The sequence below is a fragment of the Staurois parvus genome, unplaced genomic scaffold, assembly GCF_062004578.1.
Source record: "Staurois parvus isolate SC_StPar_1 unplaced genomic scaffold, SC_StPar_1.0 ptg000013l, whole genome shotgun sequence".
In the NCBI taxonomy this organism is placed as follows: domain Eukaryota; kingdom Metazoa; phylum Chordata; class Amphibia; order Anura; family Ranidae; genus Staurois; species Staurois parvus.
In genome coordinates, this window is record NW_028317809.1 from 4,220,132 (window position 1) to 4,240,809 (window position 20,678).

Consider the following 20,678-nt stretch of genomic DNA (forward strand, 5'->3'; position numbering starts at 1 on the left):
ACTCTCTACCCTCTTGAGAACAGATAGCATACCGGACTGAAAGAGAATTCAACCTCGTTATCAAGCCACTCAAGGACACACAGCAACTTTATTTATTTTAGCCATTTCTTCTACTTTAATTTTACAGCCTGCTAACCCTTTCCAAAGAACCAACGGAAAGAGATCAATAATGATCACCCTCGTGGTAGCAGTAAATATAGTAGCTCCTGATCCTCAGCCCATACAGCAATCTTATTAAAATGTCTTTGAGACTGGGTCACACTAGAGGTTGTGCCATGGCTCTAGACCTGGAAAACATTTTGGACCTAAAACACAATACTGGAGACTGGGGTTTGAAAGTAATCTTTTGGCACTGCTTGTGGCACATTCCAGGCAGGCTCTGAAATCTTCGGTGAAATCAGAATGGCTGCATAAAGTGCCTAGTTCAGCAGCATGTAGAAGGAGTCTTTATTAAATAGGAAAACAATGCTTAAATAGGAAAAAAATGGCTAATAAAGTTCCTAAACTTTTCTCAACAGAGAAAAGACATCCAACCTCCTAGGATACTATCAAAAACAGAAATATGCTGGAAGTGGGAGGGGTTATACCTTGCTGGCCAATTACTTTTTTGTTTGCAAGTGTCCAAATCCTCCTGTAGGCTGCAGCAGAACTCAATCTTTGAAACACTGAATCCTGTGTCCCTAAATCAGTGTTTCTCAGTCAAGGCATCCTTTAAAATTATGGACAGTCCTGAGGCACCCTTTAAAATTATGGACAGTCTTGAGGCACCCTTTAAAAGTATGGACAGTCTTGAGGCACCCTTTAAAATTATGGACAGTCCTGAGGCACCCTTTAAAATTATGAACAGTCCTGAGGAACCCTTTAACAATTATGGACAGTCTTGAGGCACCCTTTAAAAATTATGGATATTGTTGAGGCACCCTTTAAAATTATGAACAGTTCTGTGGCACCCTTTAAAATTATGGACAGTCGTGAGGCACCCTTTAAAATTATGGACAGTCGCGAGGCACCCTTTAAAATTATGGACAGTCGCGAGGCACCCTTTAAAATTATGGACAGTCTGGAGGCACCCTTTAAGATTATGGACAGTCCTAATGCACCCTTTAAAATTATGGATAGTCTGGAGGCACCCTTTAAAATTATGGACAGTCTGTAGGCACCCTTTAAGATTATGGACAGTCCTGAGGCACCCTTTAAAATTATGGACAGTCCTGAGGCACCCTTTACAATTATGGACAGTCCTGATGCACCCTTTACAAATATGGACAGTCCTGGGGCACCCCATTCTAAAATGGGGTGCCTCAAGACTGTCCATAATTTTAAAAGGCACCCCATTCTAAAATGAGAAAACGATTCTAATTGTTTTATATAACACAGCAACATCTATACATGTAGGGCACCCAACATTACAGGTGATTTATTCTTCCAAAGCAAATACACTTTTGCACACTGGTACTGAGTAGTATTCCAGTGTTTCTCTTCTCCCTAAGTTTTTCTCCATCACTAAGCTAGTGTAGCCCCAGCGCTGTTGGAGAGGGGCAGGGGATAGCCATAATTTTAAAAAGGCACCCCATTCTAAAATGTGAAAAAACTATTCTAATAATTTTAAATAACGCAGCGACATCCACACATGTAGGACACCCAACGTTAGAGGTGATTTATTCTCCAAAGCAAATACACTTTTGCACACTGGTACTGACTAGTATCCCAGTGTTTCTATTCTCCCTCAGTTTTTCTCCATCACTGGGCTAATGTGACCCCAGCATTGATGGAGAGGGGCAGGGGAGGGTCAAACTAGGATGCTGTGCAGGTAGCTGACATCCTCCTTATCAACTGATGTTATTGGTTGTCAGGACGCCAGTGGTTAGAAGGTCTTAATGGTGCACAAATGAAAACCTGTGGCTTTGTGTAACTAAAAGGCAAGCTTGTTCCACCCTCTGGCTTGTATACTATTTTTTTGGGCAATTTTTAGACATTTTGCCAAGGCACCCCTGAAGAAACCTTAAGGCACCCCAAGGTGCCTGGGCACCCTGGTTGAGAAAGGCTGCCCTAAATAAACGAGAGGGAAAAAAAAGTTTTCTACACAAAACCCATTACACGTTTTCCTTTAAGAACTAGCCAAACTTTGTTATACTCAAAAGATTCATAGTGTTCCATAAAGCAGAAAAACGTGTTTTTTCATGTGGCCCCTTGGTTATTTCACTATCAAGCATATGTTGCAATTTTTTTTTACGTTTTCCCTCTTTTTCTGAACCCAGCTTGTATCTCAGGAGGTTTTCAGTGCATATGACACTGATGACTAACCCCAAAGTGCATTTTCTTCCTAGCATGTGCGACAAATGCAGCTATTTGGCAGTTAGATTTTATTTATTATTAGACTTTTTTTTCGGCATGGCCTTTTTTGGTATTGTTAAATAAATTAACGTTTTACATTTCAGTGGATTTTCTATCAATAATTCTAGAATCACTTCACTAAATAATTGTACCCACCTTTGCTTATCCAATGCTACTGCTCATCTACACTGACCCTGAGTGTAAACTAACAGACTTGGCCTGAAAGATTTCTGTTAATGTTTCACTTGACCTGTGTCAGAATTTCCCATGGTATGTCCTTGCCAGAAGTGAGCCTCAGAGACATTGCTTCCTTAGTGTCATTGTTATTTATAAAATCTTCCTGTAAGAACTGGTCAAACAAGTGTGACTATAAAAATGCAGAGCTAAAAATAAAAGATCTACATGCCATCAAATAGTGAAGATAACTATGTCATATTTCTCCTGTTTATTCTGACTTCCAATTCTGCTTTGCAATAAATGAATGCTGCTTCGATGTATATGCTATTGTCAAGTCATGTGAATCCTGACTCAGTTCTCCTCAATGTGTGTGGATAAATACAGAGCTAAAAACACACATGCTCAGAGGCAAATTGAAGATGTAATGGCCATGGGTGGCTATTCTTCTGCAGATAAAGTTGTTTAGTAAGTTGCAAAGTTTTGCTGAACCCATATAAACCTGAACCCATGTCACCATACATTATAGACTTGCCTACTGGGGCAATTTTAAAAAAATTTTTGCACACGTGTTAAAATGTGCATTTTTTTTTAGCTAGAAATTACTTAAAACCACCAAAAAAGTATATATTTTCTGAAAGCAGGGACACTGGAGAATAAAATGGTAGTAGTTAAATTTTTTTGTCTCTCAATATTTGTGCAACTATTTATTGTATGCACATATTCAGGAGAAAATACACTAAAATTACTTTTGGTGCACTCAAACAAACTATTATATAATAATATTATACCCAATATTGGTAAAATATAAAAGCTGGGGTTGTGTTCAGTAAAAAGATGCCAAACATACTGTATCAAACCTTAAAATTGTGCCCGTGAAATCATAAAAACTATGGTACCCAAAATTCTCTATAAGCAAAACTTTCTAAGCTGATAACCTGTAAAGGCTTTTAGTCAGCCATGAACTGTGGCCCTATAATTTTTGCTCTCCTTTCAATTTTCATAATTATACCTCACATGTATTGTGCAATTGATGTTTATGGGGTGTGTACATGGGTGAGGCAGTTTAAAGTTTATTTCTAGTTATTTTTAATTATTTTTAGTTTCTTTTTTATTTTTTAATTCTCTGTTCTCTTTTTTTTTTTTATCTTTATTGCTAATATAAGGGTATTCTGTGTGATAGCATTGGGCAGATGACAAGTCCTCTTTACAGAGATATCAGGGGTCTATTAGACCCCAACTGTTTCCCCTTCCTTCAGTCAATCAAGCACAGATTATGCACCTTCAGAGCACCATAAAAGTGATCGGATCACTTTTATAGTTAATCCCTTCACCAGCTGGTAAAGTTGGTACCAAGTTTACATTTGCAGTAGCAGATATGAGCTTGCTTTAATCCCTTTCTATCTTGCCGTTTATAAATGCACCTTGGTGGGCATGTGCTTAATTATGGTGGTTCTCTCTCTATGGCTTCATGTACATGAGCCTACACTGACCGCCGGCCACGGGAAAATGGAAACTGCGGTTTTTCCACGTTTTGCATTTTGCCACGGTCGGCGGTCAAAATCTTCCTATCCTGAACGCAATTCTTCCTTGTTCAGGAGAGGTAGGTTTAATCTCAGCTAAACATGGCTGCTCCTAAACTCTGCTAAAAGCCTACTGTACGTGTACATGGACACATAGGATTTTATGGAGTTGAGTTTAGGAGCTTTGGAAAAAAAATGCCAAAAGTTACTAAACCCGAGTTTAGGAGCTACTCATGTGCATGAAGCCTAATTAGCCCATTTGAACAAAGATAAATTATACCAACACTAGACGTTCCTGCTCCTGGGTGGTACCACATCTCAGCCATTTTAGGTTCCTTGATTACCTTCATAATACTCCAAAAACATGGCCAAATCCACAGGCCAGTTTGAGATTAATAAACCATCTTCCCATGTCAAAAATAAGGTACAAAGACTCATTTAAAAAGAAAATTCCAAGTATGGATTTGTGCAGACTAAAGGATTTAGTATTAGAGAGTATAGTTTCTTGGATGCCCAGAAATCAACTTTAAGATCATATGTGCACATAAGATTCTGAATGAACACTGTCTGGGTTTACTGCAGGCCTATGCTCCTATCCAAAACCATATTGCCTTTTTTTTGTTTACCACTATACATTTTTGTTAAATATTTGTAAAATATTTTCATATTTGTAGGTTTAAACAAAATAAAATTCTTGATGAGCTTGTTTACTTTCAAACAATGTTTTATGCCACCCAAGGATTGTTTTTTTTTAGCTGTTTGTTACTTCCATCTGTTTTTTTACTTCATCTCTGTTAGAGGAAATGGTTTTCCTTTCTGGCAAAAATATGCCTAAGTCTCATGTCTCAAAAGACGAAAAAAAAAAAAATTATATATATATGTAAATTGCTGCGTAAATTGATGGCGCTATATAAGTACCTGTAATAATATACACTATATTGTATATAGTAGCACAGAGTACATAAATACTCTGTGAATGTGAATTCTGTAGCAATTGGTTTAGCAGCTAAATTAAATTATATTGAAAAGGTGATTCCTTTTCGGTTGCTTTATTAAAGTACAGTGTATTTCCAGCCAAAACCTTTGTGTTAATTTTGGATGCAGTGGAGATGGTTTAGAACTTCTGTTGGGTTTTTACTGCTAGACATTTACCCTTACTTCCTATCATGCGAACAACTGTTTAAAAAATAAAAGTAAGAAAAACTGCAACAGGATAAAGTAAGAGTTACTGAAAATTAAACGAAGGAAATTCCAGCAGTAATATTTCTATAATGTTTTAAAAATGTATTTTTTTAAGCCAACAGTGACAAATACTGTAGTTGCTGACTTTTAAAAATCAGGTACTTACCAGTGCCCATGGTCCAGAGAGGTCTTCCTGCAGCCAGTTCTACTTACCTCCGTGGGTCCTCGACGTGCCACCTTGGGTGCGGGAATCAGCTGTGGCTTTCTGAGGTTCTGTGGTTGGGTTCCCACTGCATGCTCACGCTGTGCTTTGTGGATGGTCTTGTAGCCTCCTGGGACATGTCACAAGTCCCAGGAGGCTGTGGGAAGAGAGGGAGCAGGGCAAGGAACAGCATCCTCACCTAGGTCACCGTCATCCTCACCTAGGTGAGGGTACTTATAAAAATTCACTCCCCCCAAAAAAAACCTGTCACTCAGTTACAGCCTTGGGAGAGAGAGTGAACCAGCAGGACTTTCATTCAGAAAAATGCAAGAAGTTTTGTGAATTGCACCTGTGCCGACTGAGCCACCTTCCCCTGTAGTTATTTGCAGCAGGGCAGGTGCTTGGCATGCAATTCGGAATATACATAACATCGGAACAATGTGAAGTAAAAAGATGACCATATATTTAATTCATATACCTTCAAAGTGAGGGGTCATTTAGACACAAGTCTAAGCCTCTGCATTCAAATTGCACAGGCTGGGTAATGTTCTCTGAAACAAATATTTGAATAGGTGGTCCCTGGGTTACAAACAAGATAGGGTCTGTAGGTTTGTTCTTAATTCGAATTTGTATGTAAGTTGGAACAGGTACATTTTTTAAGTGTCAAAAAAAATATTTCTAAGTTGTTTGGATAGCACCCCTGTAATGTTTGTTCGTCTGTCCCTTTGACAATTGGATTTTGAAAATTGGGGTTTTTTGTGGAAACAAGGATTGGTGATAACCCTTCAGTGGAGACACTTTTTTCCCATGATAACTCTTACAGGAGTGAATTTCCCTTCCTTGAGGTAGTTTACTTTCTTTTATTCCCTCTGTTTGTAACTCGAATGTTCGTAACTCGGGGACTGCCTGTATGTGAATTCCTCTGAAGTTCTGAAAAGTCTGATAACCCATAACTTCCGTATATTGCACTATTATAAAACCTTGTGCAAAAGTCTGGTTGCGCAGAGATGAGATTATACATTTCCCTCAAAAAGAGTTACCTATACTCGCTTACATATGTCAAAAATGGTAAGAGGAATAACAAATTTGTTTTTCCCCAGACCAGTGAGGGAGATAATGTCTTTTTTGGCTCTCAAATCTTCCTTAGCTAGCAAATACAACTGGTTACAAAATCCTAAGGTGGTGCAGCATCCCTACCATGTTACTCAAAATTTACCTACAGGTATTCCCCCAAGTAACTCTGACATTGGTACCCATACCCACATATTCTGGCCCTGCTGTGTGCTAAATCGCTTCTGGAATAATATACTGTATGCTTTAAACCAGTTCAGCACCCAACTGCTTTTTTCCCATTACATGTAAACAACTACCTCCAGATGAACATACAAGCAATTGCTTCCCATACACCTGCTAAGCTCAGCTTAGACCTGCATTGCACTGTTCTGAAAAAACACAGAGCTCCCTACCTGCATCACTCTTACTTGCCAAAGATCAAGTTGATGGACCTCATAGCCACTATTTATGGCAGATGGCACATTCATAGTAATCTGGATGCTTTAGATAGCCTTTATGGGCTTTGCCAGATATAAAGATTTATTGATAAATTAACTCCAATGACAGAAGTATTGTAAATAACCACTTTGCCCATGCTTTTGAGAATCTATACCCCTGGTGGCTAACATTTTGTCTGAGGACAGCATGTGGCCTTTTGGCACTTTTTGTATGGCTCTCTGGGCCCCTAATGTTTCCCTATTGCCCTGTCATAGCAGTGATCTCTAGTAGTGTGTGTATTATGTCTCCAGTCTATGATTGTCTCATGAAGCATGTTACCCGTCTCCAACAACTATATCATATAATGGAAAAGTTCCATAACGGGGACACAGAAAAAAATGTTTTGTACAACGGAGGAGGGATAACACTTCCAGCTGTGTTTTCATTGCGGTCTGTTCCTTCCTGCCTTGGTGGCAGATGTACCCCTCATTTCTTGTATGGGTATCAAACTACAGGAAGCAAAGGAAAATATTTCTAATGGGGTTCATGACAAAGTATAAAATTCTTGAAGAAATTTAAACTCTAGCCAAAACAAGAGCTTTGTCAGAAGTTAGGTTTTAAAGCTTTAAATGTGTCTATGGTCAAAATGTAAATTTGCATATATTAATCTCCCATGCTCATCTCCAGAACTTCTCCAGAGCCCCCCCATCCTCTGGAACTCTCTACCCCAATCTATCAGACTATCGCCTACTCTGCCCACTTTTAGTCGATTTCTGAAAACCTATCTTTTCAGGGAAAGCCTATCCTGCCTTCAGCTAATAATGGAATCTTCTATTCCTTCTACCAGTCCAACCCCCGCAGTTATTATCTTTTATACCACCAGCCCCTTCCTCTTAGATTGTAAACTCCAAGGACCAAGGCCCTCCTAACCCTCTTGTATTGAACTGTATTGTTGCTGTATTGTCTCCTGTTATATTGTAAAGCGCTGAGCAAACTGTTGGCGCTATATAAATCCTGTATAATAATAATAATAATCTTAGATTGTAAGCTCCCAGGATCAGGCCCTCCTAACCCTCTTGTATTGAACTGTATTGTTGCTGTATTGTCTCCCATTATATTGTAAAGCGCTGAGCAAACTGTTGGCGCTATATAAATCCTGTATAATAATAATAATTTTCACATTGTATTTTTAATTATTTTTAACCTGCTCCTTTTACTCTGAACAAAGTTTATAAACTTGTTTTGTGAAGATCCGCACACATTTACTTTCTTGAATTCTGTGACATGTATTCATTGTGTCCTGTAAATATGATGCACATTTTACAAGCCAGCCTTCTGAAATACAGGAGGCACAGTCAGTACAGGAAACACACCACATCATCATTGCTTGCAGATGTAGTCTTTAGAATTTGAAAGTAAACCAAAAGAATGTGTAGAATAGACACTGCAAGACAAGATATCTCCTCAAACTATTTTACTACTTTACACTCCTTCCATTCACTGCAGTTAATTATATACTGTATGTAATGCGGAGGAGAATTTCAAATGGATTCTATATAGGAAAAAGTAATGACTACTTTATAAAGGCACAACAGAAGAAGGATTGAGGGTTAATTCACACTAAAGAAAAGCAGTCCAGATGCATTTCAGATACGTTTCCACATGTGCGGTTTTTATGTGTTCCAGTGTGTTTTTGATGCTTTTTTTACTCGTTCCAGTGCGTTTGTTATGCATTCCAGTTCATTTTTCTCCTTTCTTTTCCTTCAATTTATATAGGGACATGTGCATTCCAGTGCGTTTTTGGTGCATTGCAATGTGTTCTGGTGCGTTTTTGATGCATTTTACCACATTCCAGTTCAGTCCAGTGCAGAAAAATGCAGCATGTTCTACTTTTTTTTTTGCAACTGGAACACACTGGAACTGCAAGCACTGATGTGAACTATGACATTGGCAACCATATAACCTACTTTCTGTGTGTTTTGAATGCAGAAAAAAGCAACTGAAACACATGTAGTGTGAACTGGCCCTGAGTGTTGCCAATATTTATAAATATTTAATAGCACTTCAGATAGTATATCTTGCCATTTTGAATGCTATTTATGAATTCCTACTAATGACATAGACAACCTGGCCTCTCTCCCCATTTTTGTGCAGCTATATCAGGACAGGAGGAGGGGGGGGGGGACACCTCACAGCAGGTCAGTCTCAAGGTTGCTAGGTTGAGATCTGTGGAGGCATGAAAAACTTAGAATCAGATAGAGGGGAACTGAGGATTGCTGCAACCAAGAGCTCTATCAGTATAAAAGCTTTGGAAAATGCTTAGGATCATTTACTAATGATGCCATATGTCAGCCTAAATAAATAATTTTATACCTGCCTATTCAGCAAGTGGAAAATAATACATCAGGTGGACAAAGTGCTATAATCTTCTTCATTTTGGTTCTACATGGCAACCTGCTTACAGGTTCTGGGTTCCTATCAACAGCAAAATGTCAAATTTTTCCTGTAGAAAATATAAAATGATCATACAAATCACCAATCTAATAGTTATTTATAACATCAACCGTTTATTGCATTAAGTTCAAGACAAATATAACTGGCATCATGATCAGTGAGAAAAAGATCAGCTATTTGCAATGGCTGTCTAGAACTTCCCTCTTCTGAGTCACTTTTTGTTTCCACCCCTACCCACCTCCGAGCATCTTCACTTGTTTCCACCCCCTACCCACCTCCCAGTACCGCTTCGTTTAGAGAATACAAAGCCAAGTACCATTTTGTGGTGCTAAATAATTTGTATGGAATTTGTTAATGATAACAAGAAAAGCAGAAACATAGATCCCCGCAGCCAGCAGTATTAGACTCCCCCAGCCACAATAGATTACTCCAAAACGAAATACCACCCTAGCAACAATAGACCCCCAGCAGATACAGCAGATCTGCCAGCATCAATATACTTTCCAGCAGCCAGCAATAGACAATAGACCCCTCCTTCATTAGTAGATCCTGTCCAGGAACAATTGACCCCCATCAACAATAGATCCCCCACCAGCAATAGACCTCCCCAGCAACAATAGACCACCACAAAAAATGTACCCCCGTCAGTGACAATAGATCCCCCAGCAGTCAGCAACAACAGATCCTGCAGCACACTCTAGAATCCCTTTCCATTACATACTTTCAGTGCTGGAGGTGCCGGAACTGCGTTTCCCCAAGTTCCCGCTGAAAAAAAGCCCTGCTCATTATTATGATTAATCGGTAGTACAGAAATGGTACCTGTTCTGAGACTGTCTATTCTCATTGTTAGATATATTACTGCAAGCAATTGATGACATCCCCAGTCATTACTACTTTAGATTTAATACTTAGTTTATTGACTTATTTGACTATATGGTTATGATATGTGATAAAATTTGTGAGAAATGGTCACGGTTGGTCTGAAAATTCAGCCTTATATCCTACAATAATGTAGGATTACCTATTAAAGATTAATATTTAACTCTTTAATTAGTTGCTGCCTTATCAACTTATACAGTTAACACGTTATCTCCCACCTCCTAACTAAACACAACAGTATTACACACCATTATGACTAAAGGTTTAGATTCTTGCATAGGCCCAATCATGACTGTTTCTCTTTAAGGCACTAATAGACTTAAGTTGACAGTCATCTGATGCACCAACATCCATCCTATATCTGTAAATGCTCAAAGATGTGACCGATCAGTGGGGAGAATCAGCAGTCAAGTACAGTAGGCAAGAAAGCCGATCATAATCATTATTGTTTTCAGCTGACAAGAAATGGTGCTACTCCTATTTACGAGTGAAGTGTCCATGCACACATATGTAATCAATGCTTTTTGGCTGGAAAAAAATACAGGACTTGTGGGTTTCTACAGGAGTTTTTTAGCTGTGAAAATGCTGAAATGCTGAAAAATGCTGAAAAACTTAGCAAAATGCTGCAAACTGTTGTTTTTGGACTTGATTTGACCAAAAATTTATTTTTTTGGGGGGTCAAAAAAACGCTAAAAAAATGTAAACGTGGGAAAACGCCGCTAGGCGCTAATGCAAAAACACAAAAAAAACCTGAAAAATTTGTGATTTTACACAGCTAACGTTACCAGCGTTATCAAAACGTCCAGTGTGCACGAGGACTAACAGCTAAAAAACTCCTCTAGAAACCCACTAGTCCTGGCGTTTTTTTCCTGCCAAAAAACGCCCCTGACAAAAAACGCTGATTACAGTCTATGTGTGCATGGACACATAGGATAGCATGCTGGGGAGTTTACTGTTTGTAGAAAAAAACACCAGAAGCCAAAAACAGGAGCTGTAAAAACATCCAGTGTGCATGAGGACTAATAGTTGTTAATAACATTCTTACAAAACCGTAAATATCCCTCCAGGTTCCCCCCAAAAATTGAGAGTCAGTAGCTACAAATATTGTAGCTGCTGACTTTTAATATAAGGACACTTACCTGTCTGGGACCTGTGAAGTGTCCAAGAAGGCTTCAGGGGAAGGAGGGGGCTGTCTGGCTCAGATCGCCATGGCTCACCTGAGCGGGAGTGGGAGCGGGTACCTGTCAAAGCCAGGTACCCGCTCCCCCATTGCCCCCAAAAAGTGCCAAATGTGGCAGTGGAGGGGGAGGGTGAAAACAAGCAGAACTTCCCCTTTTTGGGTGAAGTTCCGCTTTAATAGGGTCATATATATATATATATATATATATATATATATATATATATATATATAAAATGAATGAAGTTCAAGTTATAAATTAGACTAGTGGCTTTCTGCTCCAGCCTTGCCTGCTTGTTTGAGCTAATGCAGTGCAGGAATTAGTTATACAGTATTCTTTTTCATTTACATCTTTATGATAAAAAAACATTTCTTTTAATGATTTGTGTTATCACAGAAAAAATCTGCCGTAATGAAGTCACAAAAAAATGAAAAAGAAAAATTAGAGGAACGTACTATGGAAATTTACATGAATTGGAAAGAAGCTCAGGAGGTCAAGCAAAAGATGGAAAAAGAAGATTCTGAGTGGCAAGAAACATGTAAGGAATTTTAAAAACTATTGTATGTGTAATTTATCAGAAATAACATAATTGAATATTGCACATATATTAAAAAAATACTGTATCTATCATGCACGTAAGATGAAGAGTTCTCGTACAGTTTAAAATTTCTGTCCACAGGACTGTTTTAATAATTAGGCAATCCTTTTACTAAGAAAAGAGTGATCTGATATATAAAGCTCTGAAAGAAACCTTCTACTTTGAGTGTATTTTCAGCTCTGAATTCCTAAGCACGTGTTTTCAGCCCTGCTTACTTCATTTCTAATGGATTCAAAGCACACGGACCTCTCCTCATCTCTCTTATTACACTGTTCAACAAATTTTTATTTTTTGCCAGTTTTGGAAACAAAAGGATCCATTTCTTAATGAATTTCACATTCTGAGTTCAAATATAACAATGAAATTTGTCAATTGGCTCTAGTTTTTCTGTAAACGGAAAGTTTTCTACTATAGGCGTAATGACTACATAATGCACAATAATTATATAGATAGATGTCTTTCCACAAATATAAAGCAAGTGATATTGACTACATAACAAAGCCTAAATGGCATAATATATTGCATAGGATTACCAAGAAAAATTATAGCCATAAGCTAAATTGAATCATTTTAATACTTAGGATTCTCACTAGTTTTGTCTTCAGTTTGTGTCGGTTTTGCTTCTCTTGGCTTTTCTCTTGTATTCGAGGAAAGGGCTATCTCTTACAACTGCACGTGACTACACGCTTCAGGTTCTTCCTCACTTGACTCAACCACAAAGGATTCTGGTGCTTTAGGAATTGGTAGCCCCTCTCCATGAGGAACTGGACGTATTGCCGATGGAATATTTGGATAGTGCACAGATAACTTTTTCTTCTTATTTAGCCCTTTTACAATTGGAGGCACCATACAAAAGTAACAATTACTAACATGATCTGTTGGCTCTCTCCAAATCATTGGCACAGCGAAAGGCATAGATGCCTTTTTTCCATTCAACCATTGCTCCAGTGCCGTCCCACAAGAATTGCAGCATATATGTGGTGCCCAGCTCTTGTCCTGGTCTCCTATCTTGCAGCCAAAATACAAGTTGTAGGCTTTCTTAATCATTCCTGTTATCCTCCTTTTTTGTGAGATAAAAGTTATTTCACCGCAGATATAGCAGAAATTATCTGCTTTATTCACACAAGTTCGAGGCATTACTGAGTAGCCTATATAAGCATAAAACGAAATGTAAAGACGCTGTCAAACTACAATCAGCTACAGATACTGCAGCTTTTATGCAGTGAAGTGATGCAATTAAAGGCTAATATTGCATCATCTCAGTATACATGCAATTTTCTATTGGTCACCAGTATCAATTGCGCAATATGCAGCTGAAGTTGCATCATAATTTTGAATGGCTTACGTCATTAGATGGGTGAATATATCATGGAAACTAGAGCCAATCAACATTTTTTAGGGTCATTTTCGTTTTCAGCACCCCAAAATTATGTAAGATTAGCTAATTTTATGCCCAAAACTTTTTACCTGTTGAACAGTGTTATTATTATAGAAAATTATAGCGCCAGCAGTTTGTGCAGCACTGTATCATATAAAGGGAGACTACAGTTTCAATATGAATCAAGGCAAGGTGGTTAGGAGAGCCCTGCCCATAAGAGTTTACAATTCCAATTACCCCCTGCACAGAGAAATTTCTGGAAAACTCAACAGGTATTTTTTTGTACTTAGCAAACAGATATAGCAAAATGTTTTCAATTGTATATTTACCAGGTCAAAAGGGTGGAAAGAGGAGACATTAATTACTGGGGTTTGCATATTGTTTGAAGAAAACTTCAGTTCCAGTACAGGAATGTTAAACATACTATAGATCTTATTAGAAATGCTGGCTGTCACTTTAAACAAACTGTTAGCAGGCTTTCAACAAGATGCTGAAGTCTAACGAAGCCCTTGTTTAAAGTGACAGTCACATTACTATTAAGATTTGTGTTTAAGCTCCCCAAATTGGAGATATTCTACTTTATAGTATGACTAAAGTCTAAATAGGTCCCATATCCAGTAAACGAAAAACGTCCTTTACTTTCACCTACTGAACCAAATCTTCCTTCATTTGTGTCTCATATGCTTATTTCCCAGACACTGCAGCTCACAGTGTGAGGATACAACAACAGGCAGTGCTGCCAATCCAGAAAGCAGTGGGCAGCACTAAGTGAGGTCAGGTGCTGCTTGTTTTTTTTTCAAAATTAGAGGATATAGTTCCACCATAAAGGTTTAAATAAAGAGGAACTTCAGTTCCTCTCCATTAGGGCCCAGCCCTCCTCAGACACCTCCATATTTGTTATTCCAGCATGTGCACAGATGTCCCAAAAGGCATTACCTGGCCTTCAGGTCTGGCAGAGCCCTGTGGCACATCAGGGCACACACAAAGGTTTCTCCTACGCATGCACAGACATGCCGAGCTTTGACACTTGAACCCCAGCCTGTGTGAGTAGATGTACTATGGGCCTTTGTGGGAACCTGAAGCCCTGCGGCACATCAGGGCACACACAAAGGTTTCTCCTACGTATGCACAGACATGCTGAGCTATGGCACTTGAACCCAAGCCTGTGTAAGTAGATGTACTATGGGCCTTTGTGGGAACCTGAAGCCCTGATGCACATCAGGGCACACACAAGGGTTTCTCCTACACATGCACAGACATGCCTAGCTATGAGACTTGAACCCCAGCCTGTGTGAGTAGATGTACTATGGGCCTTTGTGGGAACCTGAAGCCCTGCGGCACATCAGGGCACACACAAAGGTTTCACCTACGCATGCACAGCCATGTCGAGCTTTGACACTTGAACCCCAGCCTGTGTAAGTAGATGTACTATGGGCCTTTGTGGGAACATGAAGCCCTGCTGCACATCAGGGCACACACAAGGGTTTCTCCTACGCATGCACAGACATGTCGAGCTTTGACACTTGAACCCCAGCCTGTGTAAGTAGATGTACTATGGGCCTTTGTGGGAACATGAAGCCCTGTGGCACATCAGGGCACACACAAGGGTTTCTCCTACGCATGCACAGACATGCTGAGCTATGGCACTTGAACCCCAGCCTGTGTGAGTAGATGTGCTATAGGCCTTTGTGGGAACATGAAGCCCTGCTGCACATCAGGGCACACACAAGGGTTTCTCCTACGCATGCACAGACATGCTGAGCTATGGCACTTGAACCCCAGCCTGTGTGAGTAGATGTACTATAGGTCTTTGTGGGAACATGAAGCCCTGCTGCACATCAGGGCACACACAAGGGTTTCTCCTACGCATGCACAGACATGCTGAGCTATGGCACTTGAACCCCAGCCTGTGTGAGTAGATGTACTATAGGTCTTTGTGGGAACATGAAGCCCTGCTGCACATCAAGGCACACACAAGGGTTTCTCCTACGCATGCACAGACATGCCTAGCTATGAGACTTGAACCCCAGCCTGTGTGAGTAGATGTACTATGGGCCTTTGTGGGAACATGAAGCCCTGCGGCACATCAGGGTACACACAAGGGTTTCTCCTATGCATGCACAGACATGCCAAACTTTGAGACTTGAACCCCAGCATGTGTGAGTAGATGTACTATAGGCCTTTGTGGGGACCTGAAACCCTACGGGACATCTGAGTATGTGCAGAATTGGGGGGGCAAACGTAATTGTCTAGACAAGTTAGACAGACGTTGTTTTTACGTTGGCCTTTTCAATTACATGCAGCTGTTTTTCAGCTGCCAATTTCCCAGCAGGCTCCTTTGACTTTTTATAGAGGGATATTGGGCGGGAAGCAGCTGACAAGGCCATATATTTCTCAAGAACCAGATGAAGTTTGTACAGTTTATGGCCAACTTTAGTGTTTAGGTCAGAAACTTCCTGAAGTGTCTACATATTTTTGCTATTCCAAAAGATGCCTGAACCTGCCGAAAGAAATGAATGTTTCCAGCATCTTAAATAAATAAGTTGTGCCATTTCATAGATTTTAAATACATGAAACCTAGTGGTACATAAAGTATTAAACAATTTCACAAATGTAAACAAACACATGCTGTGTACTAATTCTTGGGCAGTGAACCCACACCTACTCACTGACTGTTGTCAGTGAACTACCGAACAGCTGTGAGGTCAGGCCTCCTACTGTTACAGGCTAATATAGGAGCTCTGCATTGTGACAGTGTCCCTTTAAACAATTATGGTATGATCCAAAACATCTACAATATCATTACAGTCTTAGATGTGTGACTGCAGAATTGAAAGGATAGGATAATAGGTTCAGGTATGACGTGGTGTGTCACTTGACTGGGAAATGGGACAAGTTTATTATGACTCACTCAAAGCTGGTTGCTCAGCCTTCAGGTCCTTCAGTTCCAATGCCAGCATTTTACTATTCTGTTTATAGTATATTTCTCAGTATCTGACCCAAATAATCTGTTGTCTTGTAACTAAATGTACTTATCTTTGTGATTTCTTATCAAAACAGAGTTCATGAACAAATTGCGTGCAATAGTACTATTCTTACTAAACCCAGGACCCTGCATTCACTATATCTGATCTCCTACAGTACACTGAACATGGAAATGCAATTATTTTAGTAAATATAATCTGCTAAATACCTTTTCTCATCAGCAGTTAGAGCAATCTTGTCACTTCTATCAGTGTCCAGCAGAGCACTGGTTAAAGCTTGTAAGAGGCGTTTTCTTTCTCCTCCCACTGTCTTATGAGGGTGCATAACCCCTGACCCTCTGTCTGGACAGTGATTGGCTCTGTGCTGATCACATGCACTCTCCCAAAGAAAAAGTCATGTGCAGAGTGACTCTTATAGCTCTGTACTATCAGCAGATGGATTGGGGACAGAAGAAGGGGAGGATCAGAGAAATCAGAATCAAACAGCCTTTTTACACAATGCGGAGGATTAACCCCTCAGGTTCCACAGTAAGTATAAAAATCATGCTTTACTGCATATTCAGACTGATTTTACTGCTGTAGGTTTAGTAGCACTTTAACTGCTTCCACGCCGCCCTATAGCAGAAATACAGTGGCACGGGTGCGCAAAATCAAATATATATATATATATATATATACATGTGTTTTGAAGTTCTGGATAGGCGCGCGGCCTCGGCTGTCAATCACCGGGTCCCAGTTGGTGATTCTTTGCCAGCACCCGGTGATTGCTGAGTATTACCGACGGGGGAGAGACCTGTGTATAAACAACACAGATCTCTCCCCTGTCAGCTCCTGCACACTGCTTTGTATGGCTCTGCATAGCAGAACAATACAAAGCAATGTGCTTACAGTGTAAAGCACACACACAGCACACAGTAAAACAGCACACAGTTAGTTAAGCCTTTGATCGCTCCAGATGTTAACCCTTTAACCCCCTATTAAAGTGATTCTAAATCCATTCTTTACATTTGGGTAGATTACTAAAGAATCAGAAAACATTTACTTAGCAAAATGAATGTTCTTTAGGTTAGTAAATGCGGTAAATCTATGGTCACTTTAAATAGCCAGAGATATTTTAAAAAAGAGCCCTGTGCATGGCTGAATGATTGCAGTACAACTTCACATGACTAAACTAAGTGAATATTAACTTTTCTCTACTCCTTTAGTAAACTAACTTTATTATTTTATCTGTAACTCTCTGAATAGAACTGGTAAACATGAACAGCCGGGGCAGGACACGAGACCAGCACTTCTGTTTCTGAAAATTAAAAAAAAAAAAAAAATCATTGTTGAATGTTAACAATGTTTAACTAATGCAGGCCATAGATGGGTCGAAAATCGGCCAATTTTTCGGCCGAAAATAAAATCGGCCGATTTTCAAATCGTTAGTGGGCGATTTGGTCGGCCGTTTTTCGGTATTTTGGCCGGTTTTTTTTTCGGTAAAGTTGGAAAAAAATTGGCCGATTTTGCCGATCGGCCGATTTTCGCGGCAATTAGTGGGCAAATCGGCCGATTTTTTACCGATAAAAAATCTGCGCATGAGCAGTGACCTGCAAGAGGAAGACAAAAAGAAGAAAAAGAAGAAGAGGAAGACGATGAAGAAGAGGATGAAGAAGAAGAAGAGGAAGAAGAAGAGGATGAAGAAGAAGAGTATGAGGATGAAGAAGAAGAAGATGAGGATGAAGAAGAAGAAGAGGATGAGGATGAAGAAGAGGATGAGGATGATGATGAAGAAGAGGATGAGGATGATGAAGAAGAAGAGGATGAGGAAGAAGAAGAGGATGAGGATGAAGAATAAGAAGATGAAGAAGAGGATGAGGATGAAGAAGAAGAAGAGGATGAGGATGATGATGATGAAGAAGAGGATGAGGATGAAGAAGAGGATGAGGATAAAGAAGAAGAAGAAGAAGAAAAAGAAGAGGAGGAGGAGGAGGATGAAGAAGAAGAAGAAGAGGATGAGGATGATGATGAAGAAGAAGAGGATGAGGATGATGATGAAGAAGAAGATGAGGATGCAGAAGAAGAGGATGAGGATGATGAAGAAGAAGAGGATGAGGATGAAGAAGAAGAAGAAGAGGATGAGGGTGATGAAGAAGAAGAGGATGAGGATGAAGAAGAGGATGAGGATGAAGAAGAAGAAGAAGAAGAAGAGGATGAGGATGAAGAAGAGGATGAGGATGAAGAAGAAGAAGAAGAAGAAGAAGAAGAAGAAGAGGATGAGGATGAAGAAGAAGAAGAAGAAGAAGAAGAAGAAGAGGATGAGGAAGAGGAAGAAGAAGAAGAAAAGGATGAGGATGAAGAAGAAGAAGAAGAAGAAGAAGTAGGATGAAAATAAGAAGAATTCCAGTCCAGCAAAAAGTGTCTCTGCAGAGAGCTCCGCTATTTCTGACAGTTCTCTGACAGTTCCTTGACATTTACAGCGGTTGAAACATTGTATCTATTTGTTTCCGAATAAAAACATCTGTATCCTAAATGGAAACAAATAGATACATTGTTGCAACTTCTATAAATGTCAAGGAACTGTCAGAGAACTGTCAAAGAAATAGCAGAGCTCTCTGCAGGGACACTTTTTGCCGGCTCTAGACGGGTAGAAAATCGGCCGATTTTTTTTACCATTGATGGTAACGTCGGCCACTTGAACAACCGATTTTTCGTTTTTTAAAAGAAAAATCTGCAGTTTTTCTCCCCATCTATGGCCTGCATAAATGTGTATACAGTTCCGTCTAGATTGAGATACATGATATTCTTAAAATGCACAACACCTGCAATTTGGGTGCTTCAACCCCTTGATTTTATTCACTGTGATCCAATTCACTCTATTTGAAACTGAATAAATGCTGCACTGCCAATCCTTGTCCTTCTAGAAAACCACAATAGAGTGTTTGTGTAAATGTGCTACAAAACACCTCCCCACTTGCTGAGAATATGTATAAGCGAACAACTCTACCTACATGCAACTACTGTGCAATTGAAATACCCAAAAGGTGTATTAGTGGATGTGGAAAGAACAAAGAGAGGGCGCACAGGCCTAGTGCATTACCATAAAAAATGTTTAATAAGAAATAAAGTAGGTGTTGTACTCACAAATGACAATATAGTCAAGGTACATCATAAAAGAACAGCTGAATCAACACCGCGATGAGCAATAGTCCGTAATGGGGGGTGTAGACATCCAAAAGACTGACGCGTTTCAAGGACTTGCTTCTTCCTCAGAGCCTGACTTTATTGTCGTTTGTGAGTACAACAACTATTTTATTTCTTATTAAACATTTTTAATGGTAATGCACTAGGCCTGTGCGACCTCTCTTTGTTCTTTCCTCATTCAGTATATTTGGATTCCCGCAGTCTGTCGAGGGCAGCAAGGTGTGCATGTTCCAGGATATTCTTAATGTGGTTGCAGCCTGCATCGAGTCCATCCCCAAGCGCAGGAGCATTTATGTTTGCTGGTATTAGTGGATGTGCTATAGTGCACCTCCCCCACCTGTAAAAATATATGTGCTGAGTGAACCAATGATTATACCAAACAACACATCGACTAAGTGATATAAATGGTATCCGCGATATGGTGCTAAAATGCACCTCCCCCTGGCACAGTGTATACAAATATCCTTACATCCAAAACAATGTTCAATGGTTTTACCAATTCATTCCTTGTTATTCAATAAGTAATGTATCCATGCTACAAAACACCTTCTGCATCCTTATGGTTTTATATTCTACAGAACATATTTCTCTACAAATACCAGTCTTACACAATATACTAATGGTATCGCCGTGTTAGTACTGAGAGTACATTGTTCAACCCTATTTAATGTGTATTAGCAATACATTATGGTGATAATCGGTTATGAAAGAGCACTGTATAGTAGGTCTCCAATAACATGGCCACTGGTTCTGTTCATGGGGTATAGGACCCTTGGATGATGTACCTGTTTGGACTATAGCACATCCACTAATACACAGTCTCAGCAAGTGGGGAGGTGTTTTGTAGCACATCATTATTATTATTATACAGGATTTATATAGCGCCAACAGTTTGCTCAGCAGTTTACAATATAACGGGAGACAATACAGCAACAATACAGTTCAATACAAGAGGGATAGGAGGGCCCTGCTCCTTGGAGCTTACAATCTAAGATTATTATTATTATACAGGATTTATATAGCGCCAACAGTTTGCTCAGTGCTTTACAATATAAAGGGAGACAATACAGCAACAATACAGTTCAATACAAGAGTGTTAGGAGGGCCTGATCCTGGGA

General features: G+C 39.6%; 1 protein-coding gene across 1 annotated transcript in view; it reads left to right on the plus strand.

Moving 5' to 3' along the window:
• SH2D4A (SH2 domain containing 4A) overlaps positions 1–20,678 on the plus strand; it is a 119,356-nt gene that overhangs the window by 67,810 nt on the left and 30,868 nt on the right. Inside the window, exon 5 of the mRNA XM_089675292.1 lies at positions 11,814–11,955. Within this exon, the coding sequence (XP_089531418.1) occupies positions 11,814–11,955 (142 nt within the window). The remainder of the gene's footprint in view (positions 1–11,813; positions 11,956–20,678) is intronic.